The 22,235-nt window shown below is 42.5% G+C and overlaps 1 protein-coding gene across 1 annotated transcript; it reads left to right on the top strand.

The window, feature by feature from the left end:
• The first annotated feature begins 19,667 nt into the window (after positions 1–19,667).
• On the top strand, positions 19,668–21,457 carry LOC697152 (uncharacterized). The gene is given in 4 exon segments (XM_077949066.1): positions 19,668–20,144; positions 20,280–21,160; positions 21,162–21,398; positions 21,400–21,457. Coding segments are annotated over 4 exon segments (1,653 nt in total).
• The last annotated feature ends 778 nt before the right edge of the window (positions 21,458–22,235 follow it).

Genomic DNA, 22,235 nt, shown 5'->3' with positions numbered 1-22,235 from the left:
AACAGGAGCAGCCAGATGTGCTCAGGAATGGCTGGATGTTGGGAGGGAGAGGAGGCTGGTGGGAGATGAGGCCAAGGAGGTCAGCAGGAACCAGAACAAGGAGCTGAGCCTATGGGAGCCAGTGGTCTTCCCAGGGACCCATGCTCCCAGACCCAGAAAGTTCTCCAAGGTCATTATGTTAGCAGGTAGGGGGATTCCCAGGGCAGACCAAAAGAAAGACATGAAGTGATGGTAGTACTTTTTGACGTTTATATCACTATAGACAGGAGTTAAGTTGTACAATTTTTATTTTACTCAGAATATATGGAGGCAACCACCTTTCCTACTCCCATGTCACCTTGGTCCCCTACACCTATGCACACCCATGGAAGTCTGATGAAATGGTCATCTGTGCTGTGTTACTATATTTAGAGAAAAAGAAAGGGATTCAGGCTGAGTATCAGGTACAAACAAAGGTGAAGAAGACACTGCTGTATTTTATCAGATCCATGTTTTTCTCCTCTTCCTGAGGCTACTGCTAGATTACATTTGCCAGCCTCCCTTGTAATTCCATGTAGCCACATGGAGTGGACACTATCTGTGTTTGCTCAGTCTCTCTAGATTCAATTACTGTGTGCCTATCCTCCTGTTTTAGAGGGTTCTGATTCCAAGGGTTTGCACCTGTGACTTCCTTTTTTTTTTTTTTTTTAAGACAATGTCTCGTTCTGTTGCCCAGGCTGGAGTGCAATGGCACAATCTCGGCTCACTGCAACCTCCACCTCCAGGTTCAAGCAATCCTCCTTTCTCGGTCTCCCAAGTAGCTGGGATTACAGGCGCATGCTACCACACCCAGCTCATATTTTGCATTTTTTTTAGTAGAGGCGGGGTTTCACCATGTTGACCAGCCTGGTCTTGAACTCCGGACCTCAAGTGATCTACCCGCCTCGGCCTCCCAAAGTGCTGGGAATATAGGCGTGAGCCACCACATCCGGCCATACCTGTGATTTTGAAGGCTGTCTTTGGCTAATGGAGCCTTGTACTTTCAGAGAGCCAAATATGTCGGGCATGTACATCCCCTGCCCTGGGGCAGCCCTTAACCAGAATATGAAAGCCCAGACCCCTTGCCTTGAGGTGGGACCTAATTCATCTCCCAGAGCTCCCCACAAAATCAAGCCGGCTCTGGGACTTTGCCTGAAATTACACCATGCTTGCCCTCTTCCACTTCCCAGTTCTGTTGCTTTGCTGGCTTCTCCTGGGAGCACTTCCCATGGACAAACTCTCTTCTCAAGGCCTGCTTCTGAAGAACCCCACCTAAGATACCAAATGACTGAGTTCCAGCCAGTGGAATATAAGCCACTTTCTTACACTGCCCATAGAAACCTGCCTGTGCTCTTCGTGCTCTTTTCCTTGAGGAATTGGCTTGAAATATTCATAATCAATTTTTTCTTCCTAGACTGCTCCTGGGAATGTAAGAACATGGGTGACTGGTCCATTTGGAACCCTGGGATATATTAGGATTATACTTTGAACTACTCTTAGAGGTGTCCAGAACTCTGTGGTGGAGTCCTGAACACTTCTCTTTTCTCCATCCCCATGATTTAAGGTATAGTTAAAATATTCTAGCCCCAACACATTTCCTGAACCTGTACTGTAAAACTTAACTACGGCCTTTCACCATCCTATTCTGTGCTCCATTAGCTATTTACTTGTGCCTCTAGCACTTAGTTTCATTACCTACTAATCAAGTGAACTGATAATATGTTTGATTTTTCAACTTGATTGTAAAACCTTTCAGGATGGGTATTATCTATTTATCCTCATATCATCTGTCTTGTACTCAATAAATGTAAAGATTTCTGTCTTGTTCATCACTCTCTCTCTAGCACCTTCAATATTATCTGATTTATGCTGGATCCTTGGTAAACGTTAAGTGAATGAATGAAGTAATCAACATAATATCAGATTTGTGTTGATAATAATCATAGTCTCCAGGTAAAACAGGTCATAGCATGCATGCCTCATTGCTACTCAGATGTTCCCACTAACATTCATCTTTGCAATCAAATTTGCTATGTGCTTACAAGTGAGACCCATCTTAGACCCAGTCAACCTGAGCTGAGAAACACAAAGAACAGTAAGTTAAGCCAGCACTGAAACATACCTCATCTACTTCCTACTTTGCTATGAAAGTCCCAGTTACAAATATCTCATACCCTTTATGCCAAATGCAACTCTAGTATCTGAATTTTGGCTCAGAAAATATACACTCCTTGACTGTTCCCCTTGACCCAAGGGGCAAAACGCCGGTCCTAGAGTCATACATACCCACTCATCTGGTTATCAGCCCATGGCTTTAGCCAAGTTATGTAATGTCTCTAAACTTCAGCTCCCTCATCATTAAAATGGGCATGACAACATCTACCTTACAGAAGGTGTGTGAAGATTAATATTGTCTATGTAAACTCCCAACACAACGCAGGTAGTAGCTCAAAGAATGCTCGTTTTCTTCCTGGCTGATCACACATACACAAATAGAGGTGGAAAGAAGAAACCACATTCTGATGTTTTCTGGATGATAAAAAGAGGAAAGAGCTACAGGTCTTTCCTGACCTTCGAGATCATCTAAGTAAAGAACAGGGCCATCACAAACTCACTGGCCAAAACTGTCTCCTCAGAAGCCATTCTTTCATTCAGAGACATCGTGTTGACAATGGCAGGAGGCAGGAGACTGATTCTTTAAGTTGTACACTTGATTGTCTTTTAAGACAAAGATGAAATGACAGTTTGGTCCATTGATCTTCATTGGACAACTTACAACTGTGATTCAGTTTGTAGCAGAAGCGAAACACACTATTTCTACTAGTTTTATTTTTTAAGGTAATAGTTGAAGAAATTTACACAGCTAAAGAGGACCAATGATGAAATTACTTTTAAAAGAACAGAGAAGGTTGGGCACTGTGGCTCATGCCTGTAATCCCAGCACTTTAGGAGGCCACCAAGGTGGGTGGATCAGTAGTTCAGGAGATCGAAACCATCCTGGCTAACACGGTGAAACCCCGTCTCTACTAAATATACAAAAAAAAAAAAATTAGCTGGGCGTGGTGGCAGGTGTCTGTAGTCCCAGCTACTTGGGATGCTGAGGCAGGAGAATGACATGAACCCAGGAGGCGGAGCTTGCAGTGAACCGAGATCGCACCACTGCACTCCAGCCTGGGTGAGAGAGCGAGACTCCGTCTCAAAAAAACAAAAAAAAAAGAACAGAGAAAGGACCAAACTAATGTTCGATAATTTTCTTCCAGTCAAGAGGTTCCTAATAATGCTAGACAACTTCCAGTTTGGAAATGACCACCTCCCCTGGTGTTGTCTAATCACATTGTCCAAATGCTATGACAATAACCTCTTGAGAAACATCCACAAACTCAGGTGCTCTTATGCCTGAGTGAAGAATATAATTGTTACTCTAAAATATATTTGGTGTGTTAAAATTATATGGTACTGCAAAATAAAGCATTCTCAGAATGATATTTAAATTTTCATGGGTTTTTTACTCTCTTTCATAATATTTAAATAGTTTGACTATGAGACTAAACCACTTGAAAAGGCAAGTTTACTCATAGCATTTGTACCCTTTCATATAGACCCTCATTCAAAGGCTTAAATTCTCTTTTAGAAACTCCTCATTTATATTAGAAGCAAGAAGGGAACTGCATCAACAATGTAGACAGTTTTAATTCAGAATTTCTCGTGCATTAAATTATTTGGATATTTCTCAGGGAAAATAATCCAGGGACCAGAACGACCTGGATAATTACTTTCATTATTTCAGTTACTCTGCTAAATCTGGCCTAAATTATTGGCCTTGGAGAGTTTTTGAAGGAAGCATTTCAGAAAATCAAAACACTCAGAATAATATTTCACATTTTTTCCACTGGATTCACAGGCCTACATGACAGAAAAGGTCAATCGCTATTTAGAGAACCAACAAGTCTCAGACCTAGAAAAGACCTCATATTCAACATTTCTAAAGAGCCCTACAACTTACAAAAAATAGTTGCAAGAACATTTTGCCTTTTGATCCTAACAACCACTGTGTGAAACACAGATCATAAATTTCCATGTTTACGGATGAGAAAACAGATTCAGAGAGGAAAACGATTTGTTCAAGTTCACACAATAAGTAAGTGGCAAACTGTGGCTAGACACCAAATCTGCTAATTCCACATCAAAAGCTCTTTTCACTATACCAGAGCTAAATCTAGACATCTCCAATGATTGGGTTGAGAACCCATGGTCCCAAAGAGACTACCTCTGATGGTGAGTCAGCATGCTATCCTGGGTTTTATCCTATCTCAACATGGGCTAAGCATTAGAATCAATTCATGACAATACCTGGGCCCCAAATCCAGACAAATTGTCAAAATATATAAGAATTGGGCCTAGAAATCTGTATTTTTTAAAGTTTTCGAAATGATTCGGATGTTCAGCCAAAGTGGAGCATCACTGTCCTAGACTGATTCTTGGACCAATAAATCCTAGGTCTGTCTTCAGCCACAGCAATCAGACAGTTGAGCTAGACTTGCATGGTTTCAAAATTATATTTTCCCAGCCTAGTATCATCTTGCAGCCTAGTGGCACTGTGGATTTGCATTGATCCTACAGTGACCAGCCTCAGATTTTTTCCATGAGAGTTACTGCTAATTCTGTTCTCAACCTGTGTTTGTATGGGTGGACTTCTGAACTCAGGTTTTGGTGGATCACGCATAAAGGACTACCCTGGAAGACAGGGATAAAGTTCAAGTTCGAAGGGAAAAGCTAGACATGGGAGAGTTAGTTCAAGATCAGAATCCATAAGGATGGAAAGCAAATAAGTTCTGCAAAATGATGGAGGAAGATCATCTGACAACTGTCAAGCTAACAATTCTTAGGAATTCTGGATAATAAAATACTCTTAACTGAATAAAGCAAGTCACATATTCTGTTTGGTTAAAGAAACAAACACACTACTGCATTTGTGGAGATGCATTTATATACCTTTTCTCACAGGGAGAACTGCAAGAAGAAATATTCAGCAGGTTGGCAACACTGGTTATCTTGGTGGGGGGGAGGGCAGAGGCTTGGACAATATAGGGATGTAATTAGCTTTTCCTTTATACAGCCAGCATGTGTTCTGTAAATTGAATAACATAAAATAAATTGAATAAATCAATACATAAATTCACAACCAGTAAAAAAAGTAAGAATTAAAAATTTGGTAATTTATAGTTTACATTTTATACTGATATAAATAGTGGGAGGAAGTCTCTGATATGTTCTATAAACCTGAAATGGAGTTACCATTCTATACATATTGGTATTTCCTGTTTCTTCTGACAAAAAAACTCTAAAATCTTGTCTGATGTCCCCAGAGATGTCCTGTTGAGTCCATTAAAAACCTCTCTCCCCACAAATAAAGGAGGTGAATAAATATTTAAAATAAATGGTTGAGCTTAAAGGAAAGAAAGGAGACTCTTCAGATGTCAGAACAGAAGACTGAACTACAAACTAGGTGGCAAGAGGGATGGTACCAAGCTGACCAGGAAGGGGAGGGTCTGTGGCATGGGTCCTAGACACTTTAGAATCAGATTTTAACGCCCACGAGTGGGATGTTCCACCAAAGGAACTAACAAAAGGTGCAATCCGAGGAAGAAAATTATAGCGAAATATAGAAGGGAAATGCAAGAAGCAGGAGTGAGAAAGAAACTGGTAAACATACAGGCAAAACCAAACAATGAATAGAAGTAACCTATATAGTAATGATGATGATGGCAATGATGAATTTGAGGGCACTGAAAAGTGAAACTAATATTCTAAACAATAATTATTTGCAAGATTAAAGGATGATTAAATAATTTCTGAGACTTTGTATCATATAATAATAAAGGAAAAATTTGATTACTTTTAGTCTTAATATCAATAATAAATATTAAAAATTTTAAGGGTAACCCCTAAAAAGGGAAAAATTCAGAATACTTAAGTAAAGGTAGAAAAAAATAATAAAGACAGTATGTTGTAGTAAACCAAGGGAAGGGAGGAAGCAAGAAAGCAAAGCAGCACAGTAAATCGAAGGACCCAAAATAATAAACACAAATATGTCAGTAAGGACAATAAGCGTTCTTAGGCAAAATAGAATGGCTCAAATTCAAAGGCTCAAACTGAATTTTAAAATTAACCCAATTATATGATATGTATAAGTGATATTTCTAAAACACAAGGTCACAGAAAGGTTGAAAATAAACGCATAGAAAAAGATACTCCCAACAACTGCAAACAAAGAGACAGCCAGTATGGCTCTATGAATATCAGATGAAATCATTCTTAAGACAAAAATCATTAAGAATAAGAATCATTACAAAAAAGATAAAAAGAAAAATTCGACCAAAAATAATTAGAAAACAAGATGCAAAGCAGACACGATGAACAAAGTTAAAAGCCTGGGAGAATATATTTGCAACGTGTATAACTGATAAGTAGAATCCAGAATCAGTAAGAAAAATACAAACAGATAACATAATATGAGGTAAAGAATATGAATAATCAAGTCACAGAAACAGAAAACCAAATAGCCAAAATACATAAAAAAGAAAGCCAATCTTGCTAGTAAACAAAGGAATGCAAATTTTACAAAATTTGACACTCATTAAATGTGCAAATCTTAAAAGTTTGATAATGACAAATATTTACATTGCTGGTGGGAGTATAAACAGGTACCACCCTTTTGGAGAACAGTCTAGCCACAGTTAGTACACGTGAAGACAGAGTATATCTGCAACATGGTTTGGCTGTGTCCCCACCCAAATCTCATCTTGAACTGTAGTTTCCATAATCCCCAAGTGTCGTGGGAGGGACCTGGTGGGAGGTATTTGAATCATGGGGCAGTTACCTCCATGCTGTTCTTGTGATAGTGAGTTCTCATGAGATCTGATGGTCTAATTAGGGGCTCTTCACTCTCTTCACTCTGTACTTCTTGGGCCACCATGTGAAGAAGCACATGTTTGCTTCCCCTTCCACCATGATTGTAAGTTTCCTGAGGCCTCCCTAGCCATGTAGAACTGTGAGTTAAACCTCTTTTCTTTATAAATTACCCAGTCTTTGTTATGTCTTTAATAGCTGTGTGAGAAAAGACTAATACAGTAAGTTGGTACCAAGCAGTGGGGCGCTGCTGTAAAGATACCCAAAAATGTGGAAGCGACTTTGGAACTGGGTAACAGGCAGAGGTTGAAACAGTTTAAAAGACTCAGAAGAAGACAGGAAAATGTCAGAAAGTTTGGAACTTCCTAGAGATTTGGAGAGCTCAGAAGACAGGAAGATGTGGGAAAGTTTGGAATTTCCTAGAGACTTGTTGAATGGCTTTGACCAAAATGCTAAGAGTCATAACGAGCAATAAAGTCCAGGCTGAGGTGGTCTCAAATAGAGATAAGGGACTTGTTGGGAACTGGAGTAAAGGTCACTCTTGCTATGCAAAGAGACTGGCAGTATTTTGCCCCTGCCCTAGAGATCTGTGGAACTTTTTGAACTTGAGGGAGATGATTTAGGATATCTGGCAGAAGAAATTTCTAAGCAGTAAAGCATTCAAGAGGAAGCAGAGCATAAAAATTTGAAAAGTTTGCAGCCTGATGATGCCGTAGAAGAGAAAAACCCATTTTCTGGGGATAAATTCACTGGCAGCAGAAAATTGTATAAGTAATGAGGAGCCAAATGCTAATGACCAAGACAATGGGTAAAATGTCCCCAGGGCATATCAGAGAACATGGCAGCCCCTCCAATCACAGGACCAGAGGCCTGGGAGGGAAAAATGATTTCCTGGGCCTGGTCCAGGGCCCCCCTGCTATGTGCAGCCCCAACACTTGGTGCCCTGCATTCCAGCCACTCCCAAGGTACAGCTCAGGCAGTAGCTCCAGAGGGTTCAAGTCCCAAGCTTTGGCAGCTTTCACATAGTGTTGAGCCTGTGGATGCACACAGGTCGAGAACTGAGGTTTGGGAACCTCTGCCTAGATTTCAGAGGATGTATGGAATTGCCTGGATATCCAGGTAGAAGTCTGCTCCAGGGGTTGAGCCCTTATGGAGAACCTCTGCTAGGGCAGTGCTGAAGAGAGCATAGAGTCCCCACTGGGGCACTGCCTAATGGGGCTGTGAGAAGAGGGCCACCACCTTCCAGGTGCCAGAATGGCAGATTCACCAACAGCTTGCACCATGTGCCTGGAAAAGCCATAGACACTCAATGCCAGCTCATGAAAGCAACTTGGAGCGGGGCTATATCCCGCAAAGCCACAGGAGTGGAGTTGCCCAAGACTGTAGGAGCCCACCTCTTGCATTGGTATGACCTGGATGGGAGACATGGAGTCAAACAAGACCACCTTGGAACTTTAAGGTTTAATGACTGCCCTATTGGATTTTGGACTTGGATGGGGCCTTTAACATGGAGTCAAAGGAGATCATTTTGGAACTTTAAGGTTAAATGACTGCCCTATTGGATTTTGGACTTGCATGGGGCCAGCAGTCCCTTTGTTTTGGCCAGTTTCTCCCGTTTGGAATAGGTGTATTTACCCAATACCTGTACCCCCATTGTATCTAGGAAGTAACTGACTTGCTTTTGATTTTACAGGCTCATAGGTGGAAGGGACTCATCTTGTCTCAGATGAGACTTTGGACTTTGACTTTTGAGTTAATGCTGGAATGAGTTAAGACTTTGGGAGACTGTTGGGAAGGCATGATTGTGTTATGAAATGTGAGGACATGAGATCTGGGAGGGGCTGGGGTGGAATGATATAGTTTGGTTGTGTCCCTACTCAATCCTCATCTTGAACTGTAGTTCCCATAATCTCCACGTGTCATGGGAGGGAACCTGTGGCACATAATTGAATCATGGGGGCAGTTAAGCTCTATGCTGTTCTCTTGATAGTGAGAGTTCTCACAAAATCAGATGGTTTTATAAGGGCTTTCCCCCCACTTCACTCTGCACTTCTCCTTGCTGTTACCATGTGAAGAAGGGTATGTTTGCTTCCCCTTATACCATGATTGTAAGTTTCCTGAGGCTTCCCCAGCCCTGCAGAACTGTGAGTTAATTAAACCTCTTTCCTTTATAAATTACCCAGTCTTGGGTATATCTTTAACAGCAGCATGAAAATGGACTAATACAATCTGCCTTATAACAGAGCAATTCTACTTCCAGACGTCCAGACTGAAGCTATTCTCACAGCTGTGACCAAAAACACACATTCAGTGTTTATACTTGCAATTTATATAATAGAGAAAAGTAGAACAACCTAAATATTTCTCAGTAGAATAGATAAACTGTGGTTTATTCACACAATATTTAAAGTAAAAGGAATAGCGCATATGAATCAAAATGGATAAATCTGAAAAACATAATGTTGGGAGAGGAAAAAAAGGAAGTTGCAATTGATATGTATAGTAGGATAATAAACATGTAAATTTTTGAAACACAAATAACAGTAGTTTATATTGTTAAGGAACTCATACATATGAATAGAAGTACAGACTCAGGGGAAGAAATGATACAAAGTAAGTGCAGAGTTCTGGTGACCTCTGAGTAGGAACAGGCAGGGAAAGAATGAGCAGGGTGACTTTGTCGGCAATGTTCTATTTCCTTTTTAAATAAACATTCTAAAGTAAGTATGTACAAATTCTGAAACAAAATGTGCAAGATTCTTGTACCCAGATGTCTTATTTGTGTGTGTGTGTGTGTGTGTGTACGTATGAGTACACACACATATATATATTATGTTTGAAATATTTCTTAAAAGTTAAAAATGTACATTTGAACCTCAGGGAGGCATTAAGAAAGGGAGAAAGAGGGAATGGTGAAGAAATAGGCAAACCCTTAAAGATGATCAATGAGGAGCTCTCTGATAGTCGGATTGTTTTGTTTCTGTTGTTTTGGTTTTTAAGACAGGAGATCTTGCTGTGTCACCCAGGCTGCAGTGCAACAGTGCGATCATAGCTCACTGCAGCCTTGAACTCCCAGGCTCAAGAAATCCTCCCATTTCAACCTTGCAAATTATTGAGATTATAGGCATTAGCCCCTGCCCCTGGTCTGGTAGCCAGATTCTAATAGAGAGGCCACAGAACAAGCAAGGAGAGGGGTGAAGTACATGTTAGGAAAGCTATAGTTTTCATCGGAGGAGAACTAGGAGCTGGGAAGGTATGGGAGACTGTTCAATGGCTTCAGAAGAAAAGCTGTAGGGAGGCTGCCTGTGGAGAGATGAACCCTGATCTTCTATACAGCCTTCAGTTCTCTCATTTGGGCTGAGCATAATTATTTTCACCATGGTCTTTACTCCCACCAAACATGCTGGCCGGGGTCTAAAAGCAGTCAAGTTCAACACTTCAGAATTGTTAAGTTGCAGAACATGCCACTCCTGGGAACATTATTGCTCTATACAATAGAATAACTACAATAGAATAAGAACAGCCTCAGAAAGGTTAAGTGACTTGCTTGAGGTCACACAGGAGGGACCTCCAGCATCCCTGCTCTGATTCCAGAGCCTGTGCTCTCTATACTACATGTTTTCTCTCAGGATTCAAATAAGCCTTTTACAAGTTTCCTACTTCCAGCAACAAATCCCAAGTAGCTTAAACATGGCTGTGGATATCTTTTTGTTTTGTAGTTTCCCTTCTGTGGCCAGAATAAAGCATGATTTAGAAATAAAACACAAGGCATCATTAATGCCAGGGTACTAAGTCAACATTTCAGGTCACAGGGAAGTGATGATGGGGCATCCAGGGCTTGGAGGTCATTGGTTTCAGCTGTCTCCAGAACATAACACTCTGGCAGGGACAGACGTCCTCTTGGTCCCCAGCAAGGACCTCCTGCTTCTGAACTGGCAAGAAATCTCAAGCACTAAACCATCTCCATAAAAACAGCATATTTTAGAGTTGATGTTGGGTTTTACGGGCTGGGACAGCAGCTTCTGAAAGCTAAGGAAGGCAAGCAGGAGGCTCTGCCACCACCTCAGGACATCACCTCTGGGTTTTATTCAAAGATAGAAGCTGTTCTGCTTGCACCATTAGAGGTACATGCAGTTCAGCCACTCTCTCCTTTGCCTCTCCTTGATTTTCCGTCTTGTCTAACGAGATGGGTTCCAGTTTCCACTTGAGTTTCAGTGATTTTAATTGCACCATTAGGAAGGAAATTGGGGCTTAAATTAGAAAACTAAAAGTAAAAAATAGACATACAACAGCAGCAACAAAAAAATTCTTCTGCATCTTTTCTCTTGTCAACCAGCTCTAAAACTCAACTGAGACATAAATAATCCTACTGTTGATGTATTTTTTTAAATTTTGTCTTGGTATTCAGTGTCCAAGCAAGGCAGAAAGTCAAACACAGTAGACTAAAGAGATGAGCATGGAATCTAGCCACGTCTCTGACACAGGCAAGAAGCCACTTGCGCCTGGACCTCAGTGTCTCCACTCTACAGACTTGATGATTTATTTCTCTCCTTCCCTCTTTAGTTCTATTGCTCTTTAACTTGATGATTTCCAAGGTCCCTTCAAGTTCTGATTTTTACAGTTGTGGGCACCTACTATGTGTTAAAGTTATGCAGGCAACCTCAGAGAGGCTTATGAGCTAACAACCTGAGGCATACAGTGAATCAAGAGCTAAACTGGGTGGTGGAAATCATGAGAATGAAAAAGAGAGCACAATCTCTAGGGGGTGGAGGAGCAGGATGGGCAGGTGAGTAGTGGGTATTCCAGATGACAGAAATGACAGTAGCAATAATCCTAGCAACAGACTTTGTATTAGTTGTGCTGTATTGGTTGCAACTCACAAAAACCCAACTAAAACCAGCTCAAGAAAAAGAAAAAAATCTTTGCTAGAAAAATAGCTGCAAAGACAAAGACTTGAGGACCCAGAACAAAGTCATAAAGTGGGGGGCTTGGCCACCAGGACTGCTACTGCTGCTTTCTTTGTTGTGCTGAATTCAGAAAGACATTCTCCATGTAGCAAGCAAAATAGCTGCTGACAGCCCTGCCTTACAGTCGTAAAACTCATGGCCCAAGGAAAAGAGAACTTGGTCTCCAACTTGCAAAAATCTGGAGAAAATTCTGATCGTATCTGAGTCTGAGTTACACACTCACCACTGTGGGTATGGGATTATGGAGGTTACTGTGATTCTAATGAACAGCTGGAGTAAGGCAGCAGCATGCAAAGTAAGGCAGGAGCAGTTTTCTAAACAAGCAAGGGATGACACATCAGGAAAAGGGGGGAACAGATTCCGGGCAAACAAAAAATATCTAGCATTATGTGTCACATCTGTCAAACCCATTTTACAGATGAGAAAGCTGAGGCTCAGACAGGCTAGGTAACCAGCCCAAATAACCCGCAGATTAGAAGTTAGCAAAGGCAGATCCCAACTCTGATCCATCTGCTCAAATGTACTACCCAGATCCGTTACTATTCTATTTTCTGGTGTTAAGTCATGCACATATTTTTCAGAATATGGACAACATTTTAAAGAATAAGAACAAAATTAAAATCACCATCATTAAGAAATAATCACCATCAAAACTTTGGTGAGTTTCCTCCTAGGCTCTTTTTCTGTATCTATGGTATATATTTAGCATGTACCATTTTATTATTCATTTTCTTGACATGAATCCACAAGGTACACCCAAGGACCATGAATGCAACAAATGCCACTGGTGCCCTGCCCAGACCCCTTTTATATTTTGTAGACTGGACCACCCATCCCCGGCTGCTGTGAGTAGTGGCTGCTAATGGCTCACAGCTGCTCCCTCCTGAGATGCTTGAGAGATTTTCTCTTTGGGGGTCCCACAGTCAATGACTGACAGAGAGTTATAAAAGTCCAGCCTCTCTCCCTCAAGGAAGGAAAACATTAGGGTCCTGTGGAATGAGGTGGGAGCTAGGTTTCAGTTGAAAGCCATCTTTGTCTCTTTCCCCTTCCCTGACGTGTTTCTACACCTGTTTAGAGGTTTCCTACAACTTATCAATTGCATGTGAGTTCTTGTCTCAGGCTGAGCTTTGTAGATAACCCAACTTAACAATGACCCAATAAGTTTCAGTTGTGTTGTCCTGAAGCATGGCTTCTAATAACCTGCTCACTAAAGATGGGGTGGGCCATTTAACTGGTGGCCAAGCCCAGCCAACCACCAGCATTTACATCTCAACAGGCTTTTGTATTTTTCTCTTCCTTTTCACCCTTGTAATAACTCTTATGAAGTGCTAAAAAGCTGTGTTTCGCGGTTTAAAAAGCCAATTACTTTATTCATTTCTTTAGTCATGTATTTATAGAATCATTAAGGCTCTGAAGAAAAACATGCATTATTCAGTTAAATTTTACTGCATTTTATGGGAGGAAAGTATATGCTGTAGTAGAAGTCTTAATTTAAGAATTCATGAAGGTTTTAACTTATTGATTATCATATTCCCTCCATTCTAGCACATATAATTTCATATTTTTGAAAATCTTAGAACCAATGAATACACTGAGTGAATGTTTTTACTCCCATCCCATTCTCTAAAAACCTATTACACATTTTTTTATTCATCCACATGAAGTCTACAATCACTTCACTAGATTTCAAGACACCCCTTCCTGAATAAAATTTAGAATAAAATTAAGTCAAACCTATAAATTAATTTGAAGAAAAATTACATCTTTATAACATGAGTGTCCTTAACTAGTACTATGGTGTGTCAGCCCCCTCATCTATTCAAGTTTTTATTTATTTCTCCCAATTGATCACTGTCATCTTCTCCATGTATACACTGCATAATTCTTATTAAAAAGTTAGTATTTTGGCTGGGCACGGTGGCTCACACCTGTAATCCCAGCACTTTGTGAGGCCAAGGTGGGCAGATCACAAGGTCAGGAGATCGAGATGAGCCTGGCCAACATAGTAAAACCCTGTATCTACTAAAACTACAAAAATTAGCTGGGCATGGTGGCATGTGCCTGTAATCCCAGCTACTTGGGAGGCTGAGGCAGGAGAGTTGCTTGAATCAGGGAGTCGGAGGTTGCAGTGAGCCGAGATCACGCCACTGCACTCCAGCCTGGCGACAGAGCTAGACTCAGTCTCAAAAAAAAAAAAGTTAGTATTTTGTACTTGCATTGCTAATGGGGATCTGAGGTCTGAGTTGTTTCCATTATATCTTCTAACTGGTATTGTTAGTATATATAAAAGCTATTTTCAATATTCCTTAAATATTTGATTATCTTGCATATCTATCTTCTTATTATTATCATTTTAGTTGATCATTTGGGGCAAGCTGTACAGATAATTGTATCACTTGCAAATAAAGACAATGTCTCTTTTTTCCATTATTATAAATTTGTTTCTGAACCATGTCTTATTACATTGACCAGAACATCTATAAATTTTTTAAATAGAGATAAAAGAAATTATTAGGAATGGCCCTGATATGTCGCCACTAAGCATGAAATTTAGTGCTTACTACAGATACTTTTCAACATATTATAGAAAAATGTGTCTACTCTAAGTAACTGAAGAATTTTCATCAATGATGGGGCTGAGAATTATCAAATCCAACTTTAGGAGTTTATTAAATCAGATTCAGGATGACATAATGGAAAGTACTTTCACACTTTAGAGTAAGTGAGACTGTAGTGGAATGTCAGCTGTAGTGCTTACTTTGGCCTTTATCAACTTGTCTGACCTCACTCAGCTTTCATTTCTTTAGCTATAAGATGATGATAATAACTCATAAGGTTCTGTGATCACTAATTAATCTAGTTTTTAATGAAGCATCTAATACACGGATGATCACACAATAAATGCTCAATTACCATTTCCAAAATAAACTCTACTCTGCTACGGCACTTCATTCTTTTACTATACAAACGGATTTAATTTGCCATCATTTTACTTAGAATTGTTGCATCTATCTTTATAATTGTACGCCAAATGCAAACACATTGTATTTTCTCTGTGTTTGGATCACCTAGAAGATAACTATGCCTTAAAATATGGAAGGGATACATTTAAGTTATATTTTAATGACATATACATGCAGAAAATTGCATGAAAGAATACATTCATAAATCCATCTGGACCCACAGTACTTGAGATCTTATTCCAATTTCTGCTCAGTGTAAATGGTCATCATGTATTGTATACTAGTGATGGGCCAGCACTGTGCTATGCATTTCACGTGCATCATTTAATACGATTGTCACAAAAACACCATGCGAGGGAAATAACTCTCCCCCTTCTTTAGATGAGGGAAATGAGGCTGAAAGCAGTGAGTATCCTGCCTAAGGTCACATAGTAAATGACAGAACAAGATAAGGCTGAATCCAAAATAAATCCTACCATACACTAAGCGGATTTGGTGGGTTTCCTCCTAGGATCTTTTTCTCAATAAAGGTATCTCAATTGATCTAATTCTCTGTTAATTTCTAGTAATTCATATTTGCTCTCCATGTACTTCTAACAAAATTTCAAATATATAGAATTAAGTTGTTTTTGATATTTTCTTAGAATACATCATCTGCCCAGTATCTGTTTGACTCCTTTTAGTTCTGTCCTAATTTTAAGTATTTATGCTAGCTTTCTCTTTTTCTCATTTATAATTGCCAGAAGTTGATTTACTCTACTGTCATTTTCAAAATCCAGCTCTTGGGTTTACTTATCATTTTTATTTTTTGCTTTATAATTAATTGCTGATTTTATCTTTATTATTTCCTCCCTTCTAATGTATCTGAGTTATCTTTGAACTTCTTTATTTTAATAATTCATCCCTTTTATTCTCTCATTTAAATTGGACATACTAAAACTTATAGAGGAAAGACTTCAAGATGGCAGATGAGAAGAATTTCATGCTTTCCTCGTCCACTTAGGGGAACCAAAATAGTGTATACAGAGTCACACTTTGAATACATTATCCAAGACAGGACACTGGAATTCAAGGAAGAAGTGACAGAAAACACCAAAACTGAGGAAGGAGAAGAAAACAAGGCAGCCCACCTGGCCAGGATTGGCTAGGAGCTGGGAGTAACTTCCCAATGTGGGGAAGAGTGAGTGAGAGACTTCCAGCAACGCACAACCCCACCATGGAATCATGCAATCCTGGTCACGTAAGAGCCCCTCGACCCTCCCAATCTCTGAAACTAACACAAGAAGCTGCTGGGAGACGACTGGATGGAATTACTCCGGGGGGGAGCTCACATTGAGTCCCTCACTCTTCTGAGACCTAAGAAGCTATAGCAAGGCATCATTTTCAAACTTAGCTTCTGCACACTGTCCTGGGGCCCAGCAGCACTGGGACAGAGGCGTTCAGGAAAAGGGGGTTGTCACTGCTGGGACTGCAGCATGAGCTGGGAGTACTCCCATAGCCCGAGCTGAGAAGTGAGCAATGTGCAGGCTGCAGCTGCCAGTGCCAGGAAGCAAGTACCGCTGGGACTTGAGACTGGGACACAAGTGAAGTATGAGTTGCTGCTGGGACTTGGTCATGATCTGGGCAGGGACTCCTGCAGCCAGGGCTGGAGTGCAAGCTAGGCACACGTTAACACTGCCAGGGATGTGGGGTGAGCCCCATCAGAACTAGGATGAAGCAGGGATATGCGTTCTCCACCTGCTGGCCCAGACTGTGGCCACTGAAGTCGGCCCCATCTTCTCCAGTGGGATATCCTCAATGCAACTGCTACTTCCCTCACTGGATCACTCCACCTGGAGCCTAAGGATTGCCATGCCCTCGCTCACAGTGGCTGGTGTCCTCCCTCACCATTGGGAAGCACAGGCCCATCCAACCTGACTATGCCATTCTCCCCCTCGACATACAGCACACAGCCCAGGCGATTGCCCAACCTAATCTACCACCTCGGACACTTGACCACTCCTTCCATGGGCCTGAAATTGAGACTAAACTCCCAGCCACCACCACCTTAGCTGGCACTTATCTGCAAGCATAACATGCGGGTCTGAAGACTGGTCAACCTAGCCATTTACGAGCACTGCCAACATGAATATGCACACCACTTGGGCCCCAGAAAATTGCTCCAGTACTGCTATTGTCATCACCCATGCCAGACCAGCTTCCCAGGGGCCCAGGAACTCACTCACCCACCTGACACACTGCTGCCACTACTGACATTCAAGTAAGCCACCTAGAGGTCCAAGAATCAGCCCACCCATAACTGCCAACACAGGTGCCAGTGTACACTATCATGGGACACAAAGACAGGCAAACTCAGCTCACTGCTGCCATGACTGGGGCCTGAAGACTGACCCAACTGCCATCTCAGTCTCCATCACAACTTTACCACAACCTTCACTAATAACCACAACCTAACCCACTGAGGAAATCACAGATTCCACTAACACTGTCTACAGACAAAGAAATCACACAGAGACTACATTACTGCATGCACTCAGAAACAAAGTAATGTGTCCTACCCACTCAACACCATAGATAGAGCTTCAGGAAAAAGTTCTCCCTACAAAAGTGAATCAAAAATAGAAAAAAAAAAGTGACTGTTACACCAGATGTGCAGATATCGAAGGACACCGAAAACATAAAAATTCAGGGAAATATGACACCTCCATAGGAGCACAATAATTATCCAGCAATAGATCTTAATCAAAAAGAAATTTAAAATTCCATATAGAGAATTCAAAATATTGATTTTAAAGAAGCTCAATGTGATACAAGAAAAATCTGAAAAACAATTCAAGGAAATAAGAAAAGCAATTCAAAATAAAAATAAGAAATTTACCAAAGAGACAGATACTTTTTAAAATAACTAAATAAAAATTCTGGAACTAAAGAATTTATTGAAGCAAATACTAAATACATTTGAACGCTCCAACAATAGACTAGATTAGGCAGAAGAAATAATCTCAGAACTCGAAGATAGGCCTTTTAAGATAACCCAGTCAGACAAAAATAAAGGGAAAAAAAGAGTAAAAACAATAAGCAAAGCCTTCATGACATTTGGGACAACACAAAGTTATTAAATATTTTAATTGTCAGTATCCCCAAAGGTGAAGAGAGAAAGAAAGAATTGGAAAACCTATTTAATTAAATAACAAACAAAAACTTCCCAAGTGTAGCAAGATATTTAAACATTTAGATACAAGAGGCTCAATCTCCCAGCAATCCCCAGGAAAATACAACACAAAAGGTCTTCTCCATGGCGTATTATAGTCAGACTGTCTAAAGTCAAAGAAAAAGAATGAATCCTAAAAACAAGAGAAAAGCATTTCATCACCTATAAAGGAAACTTCAACGCACTAACAGCAGATTTCTCAGCAGAAATCGTACAGACCAGAAGATAATAGGATGATATATGCAAAGTGCTAAAAGAAAAAAAAAAAAACCTGTCAAACAAGAATACTACATTCGGCAAAATTATCCTCTATAAATGAAGGAGAAATAAAGTTTTTCTCAGACAACCAAATGCTGAGGGAATTCATTAGCACTAGACTGGTCCTACAAGAAATGCTCAAGAGAGTCCTAAAAATGGAAATGAAAAAACAACATTTACCATCATGAAAATACATGAAAGTATAAAATTCACTGGAAAAGCTATTACACAGTGGAGAAAGAAAAAACTCAATGGTACCACTACAGAAACCCATCAAACAATAAAAGAAAAAGAAAAGAACGAACAATATATAAACCAACCAGAAAGCAATTAACAATATGACAGGAACAAAGCCTGACATATCAATAACTTTGAATGTAAACGGATTAAATTCTCCACTTAAAAGATAAGAGAGGCAGTGCCTCCCTCCCCGTCCTGGCCTCGCGCACCTGCTCCAGCCACGATGAGCTTCCGCAGAGCGGACGCGTTGCTGGGCGCCTCGTTCCCGCCGCTGCACGGTGGTTGCAGCCTCCACTACGTGCTAGCCCAAAAGGGCGGCGCAGGCGGGACGGGACGTGCTCGGCCCGGTCAGCTTCCACTCGTGGCCGCGGACGTCCGTGAGCTCCATGTCTGCCTTGCCCAGCCGCTTCCTCGAGCATCGACTCGCTGGGCACGCTGAGCAACCGGCCAGAGGGATGCGTGGTGGCGGCGGCCGCAGCGAGCAGTGAGGAGGAGCAGCTGCAGGCGCTGAAGGACTGCTTCGCAGGCTACATCCACAAGGAGCGGCAGCTGGAGGCACACGACCGCAGCCTGGAGGGCGACGCTGCGTCCCTGCAGCAGCAGGAGGTGGGCCGCGCCGCCATGGGCGAGTTCCACGAGCGCGAGGTCCACAAGACGCGCGGTGCGGTGCGGTGTTGCGCCTGGAGTGGGAGCACCTGCTCGAGGACATCTCGCACGTGTGCCAGCGCCTAGACAACGAGGTCTGGCAACGCGACGAGGCCGAGGCGGCGGCCCGAGCCCTCACGCGCTGGAGGCTAAGGCGGTGCGCGTGGAACTGCAGAAGAAGGCACAGGCGCTGCAGGAGGAGTGCGGCTACCTGCTCCGCTGCTACCACCTGGAGGAGGTGGGCGAGCTGCTCTGCCAGATCCAGGGCTGCAGCGCCGCGCAGGGGCAGGCTGAGGCGCGCAACGCCCTCAAGTGCGACGTGACGTCGGAGCTGTGTGAGATGGGCGTGGCGTGCAGGTTGAAGGCCAAAAGGTGCCGAGCGTGCTGTAGTCTGAGGAGTGGTTCCGAGTGAGACTGGACTGCCTGTCAGAGGCAGCGACGGTGAACACAGAAGCCATGCGGTCAGCGCAGGAGGAGATAACTGAGTACCTGTGTCAGCTGCAGGCCAGGACCACACAGCTGGAAGCACTGAAAAGCACCAAGGACTCACTGGAGAGGCAGCGCTCTGAGCTGCAGGACCGTCATCAGGCCAACATTGCCTCCTACCAGGAAACCATTCAGCAACTGGACGCCGAGCTGAGGAACACCAAGTGGGAAGTGACAGCCCAGCTAGGAGAATACCAGGACCTGCTCAATGTCATGATGGCTTTGGATACAGAGATAGCCGCTTACAGAAAACTCCTGGAAGGTGAAGAGTGTCGGACTGGCTTTGGCCCAATTCCTTTCTCGCTTCCAGAAGGACTCCCCAAAATTCCCTCCGTGTCCACTCACATAAAGGTCAAAAGTGAAGAGAAGATCAAAGTGGTAGAGAAGTCGAAGAAAGACACTGTGATTGTGGAGGAACAGACGGAGGAGACCCAAGTGACTGAAGAAGTGACTGAAGAAGAGGAGAAAGAGACCGGAGAGGAGGAGGGCAAGGAGAAAGAAGAGGGTGAAGAGGAGGGGGCAGAAGAGGGAGGAGAAGAAGCAAAGTCTCTCCCAGCTGAAGACACCACATCCCCAGAGAAGGAAGCCAAGTCCCCAGTGAAGGAAGAGGCAAAGTCACCGGCTGAGGCCAAGTCCCCAGAGAAAGAGGAAGCAAAATCCCCAGCCGAGGTCAAGTCCCCAGCAAAGGAAGAGGCAAGATCACCAGCTGAGGCCAAGTCTCCAGAGAAGGCCAAGTCCCCAGTGAAGGAAGAAGCAAAGTCACCAGCTGAGGCCAAGTCCCCAGTGAAAGAAGAAGCAAAGTCTGCAGCTGAGGTCAAGTCCCCTGAAAAGGCCAAGTCCCCAGTAAAGGAGGAAGCGGAGTCCCCTGAGAAGGAAGAGGCAAAATCTCCAGCTGAAGTCAAGTCTCCAGGGAAGGCCAAGTCTCTAGTGAAGGCGGAAGCAAAATCCCCAGAGAAGGCCAAGACTCTTGACGTGAAGTCTCTAGAAGCCAAGAGTCCTGCAAAGGAGGAAGCAAGATCCCCTGCAGACAAATCCCCCAAAAAGGCCAAAAGCTCTGTCGAGGAGGTCAGGTCCCCAGAGAAGATGAAGTTGCCCCTGAAGGAGGATGCCAAGATCCCTGAGAAGGAGATCCCAAAGAAGGAAGAGGTGAAGTCCCCAGTGAAGGAGGAAAAGAAGCCCCAAGAGGTGAAAGGCAAATATCCCCCAAAGAAGGCAGAGGAAGAGAAAGCTCCCGCCATGCCAAAAACGGAGAAGGAGGAGGACAGCAAGAAAGAGGAGGCACCCAAGAAGGAGGCCCCAAAGCCCAAGGTGGAGAAGAAGGGACTTGCCATCGAAAAGCCCAAAGAATCCAAAGTTGAAGCCAAGAAAGAAGAGGCTGAAGATAAGAAAAAAGCAGCCACCCCAGAGAAGGAGGCTCCTGCCAATGTGGAGGTGAAGGAAGGTGCTAAACCCAAAGAGAAGACAGGTGGCCAAGAAGGAACCAGATGATGCCAAAGCCAAGGGACCCACCAAACCAGCAGAGGAGGAGGAGGCAGCAGCAGCACCAGAGAAAAAAGACACCTAGGAGCAGAAGGCCACTGAGGCCAAGAAGCCAGAGGAGAAACCCAAGACAGAGGCCAAAACCAAGGAGGATGACAAGACCCTCTCAAGGGACCCAAGCAAACCTAAGGCGGAAAAGGCTGAAAAATCCTCCAGCACAGACCAAAGACAACAGGCCTCCAGAGAAAGCCACAGAAGACAAGGCCGCCAAGGGGAAGTAAGGCAGGGAGAAAGGAACGTCCAGAGCAGCCAAAGAAACTCAGAAGGGGCCCAGAGCTCAAGGATCGGAGTAATGCAGTTTTCACTTTTTCTTTGTTTATGTAAAAAGAAACTGCTTAGATGAGGGGGCCTCCTTCTTCAAACAGGAATTTCTGTTATCAATATGTTAGCAAGATTGGGAACTCCAGCCCCCTGCCCCAACACCCTCCCCAGGTGATGGGCGATTGTGTTATGAAAGCTTATGTAGCTGAATGTGATACATGCTGAATGCCACACGTAAACACTTGACTATAAAAACTGCCCCCCTCCTTTCCAAATAAGTGCATTTATTGCCTCTACGTACAACTGACAGATGACCACAATAATGAATGAGCAGTTACAGACACATTATGCTTGACACGTCTTAATTATTTCCACATGCCTTCTGTTTTCCAAAGGAGTGGTCAAGCCCTTGCCCAGAGCTCTCTATTCTGGAAGAGCTGTCTAGGTGGGGCTGGGCACTGGCCACTGAATTATGCCAGTGCACACTTTCCACTGGAGTCCAATTTCAACTGCTTCTGTGCAATAAAACCAAGTGCTTATAAAATGAAAAAAATAAAAGAAGAGAATAGCTGAATAGAGTCTTTTAAAAACATGAACTATTTGCTTCTTACAAGAAACTCAAATTACTAGTAAAGAAACATAGACTGGAAGTAAAAAGATGGAAAAAGATATTATATGCAGATGGAAACCAAAAATGAGCAGGATAGTTGTACTGCTATGACATAAAACAAACTTTAA

Source organism: Macaca mulatta, chromosome 10 (genome assembly GCF_049350105.2).
Source record: "Macaca mulatta isolate MMU2019108-1 chromosome 10, T2T-MMU8v2.0, whole genome shotgun sequence".
In the NCBI taxonomy this organism is placed as follows: domain Eukaryota; kingdom Metazoa; phylum Chordata; class Mammalia; order Primates; family Cercopithecidae; genus Macaca; species Macaca mulatta.
Note: the sequence above shows the minus strand (reverse complement) of the source record. Positions and strands in the feature narration are given on the sequence as shown.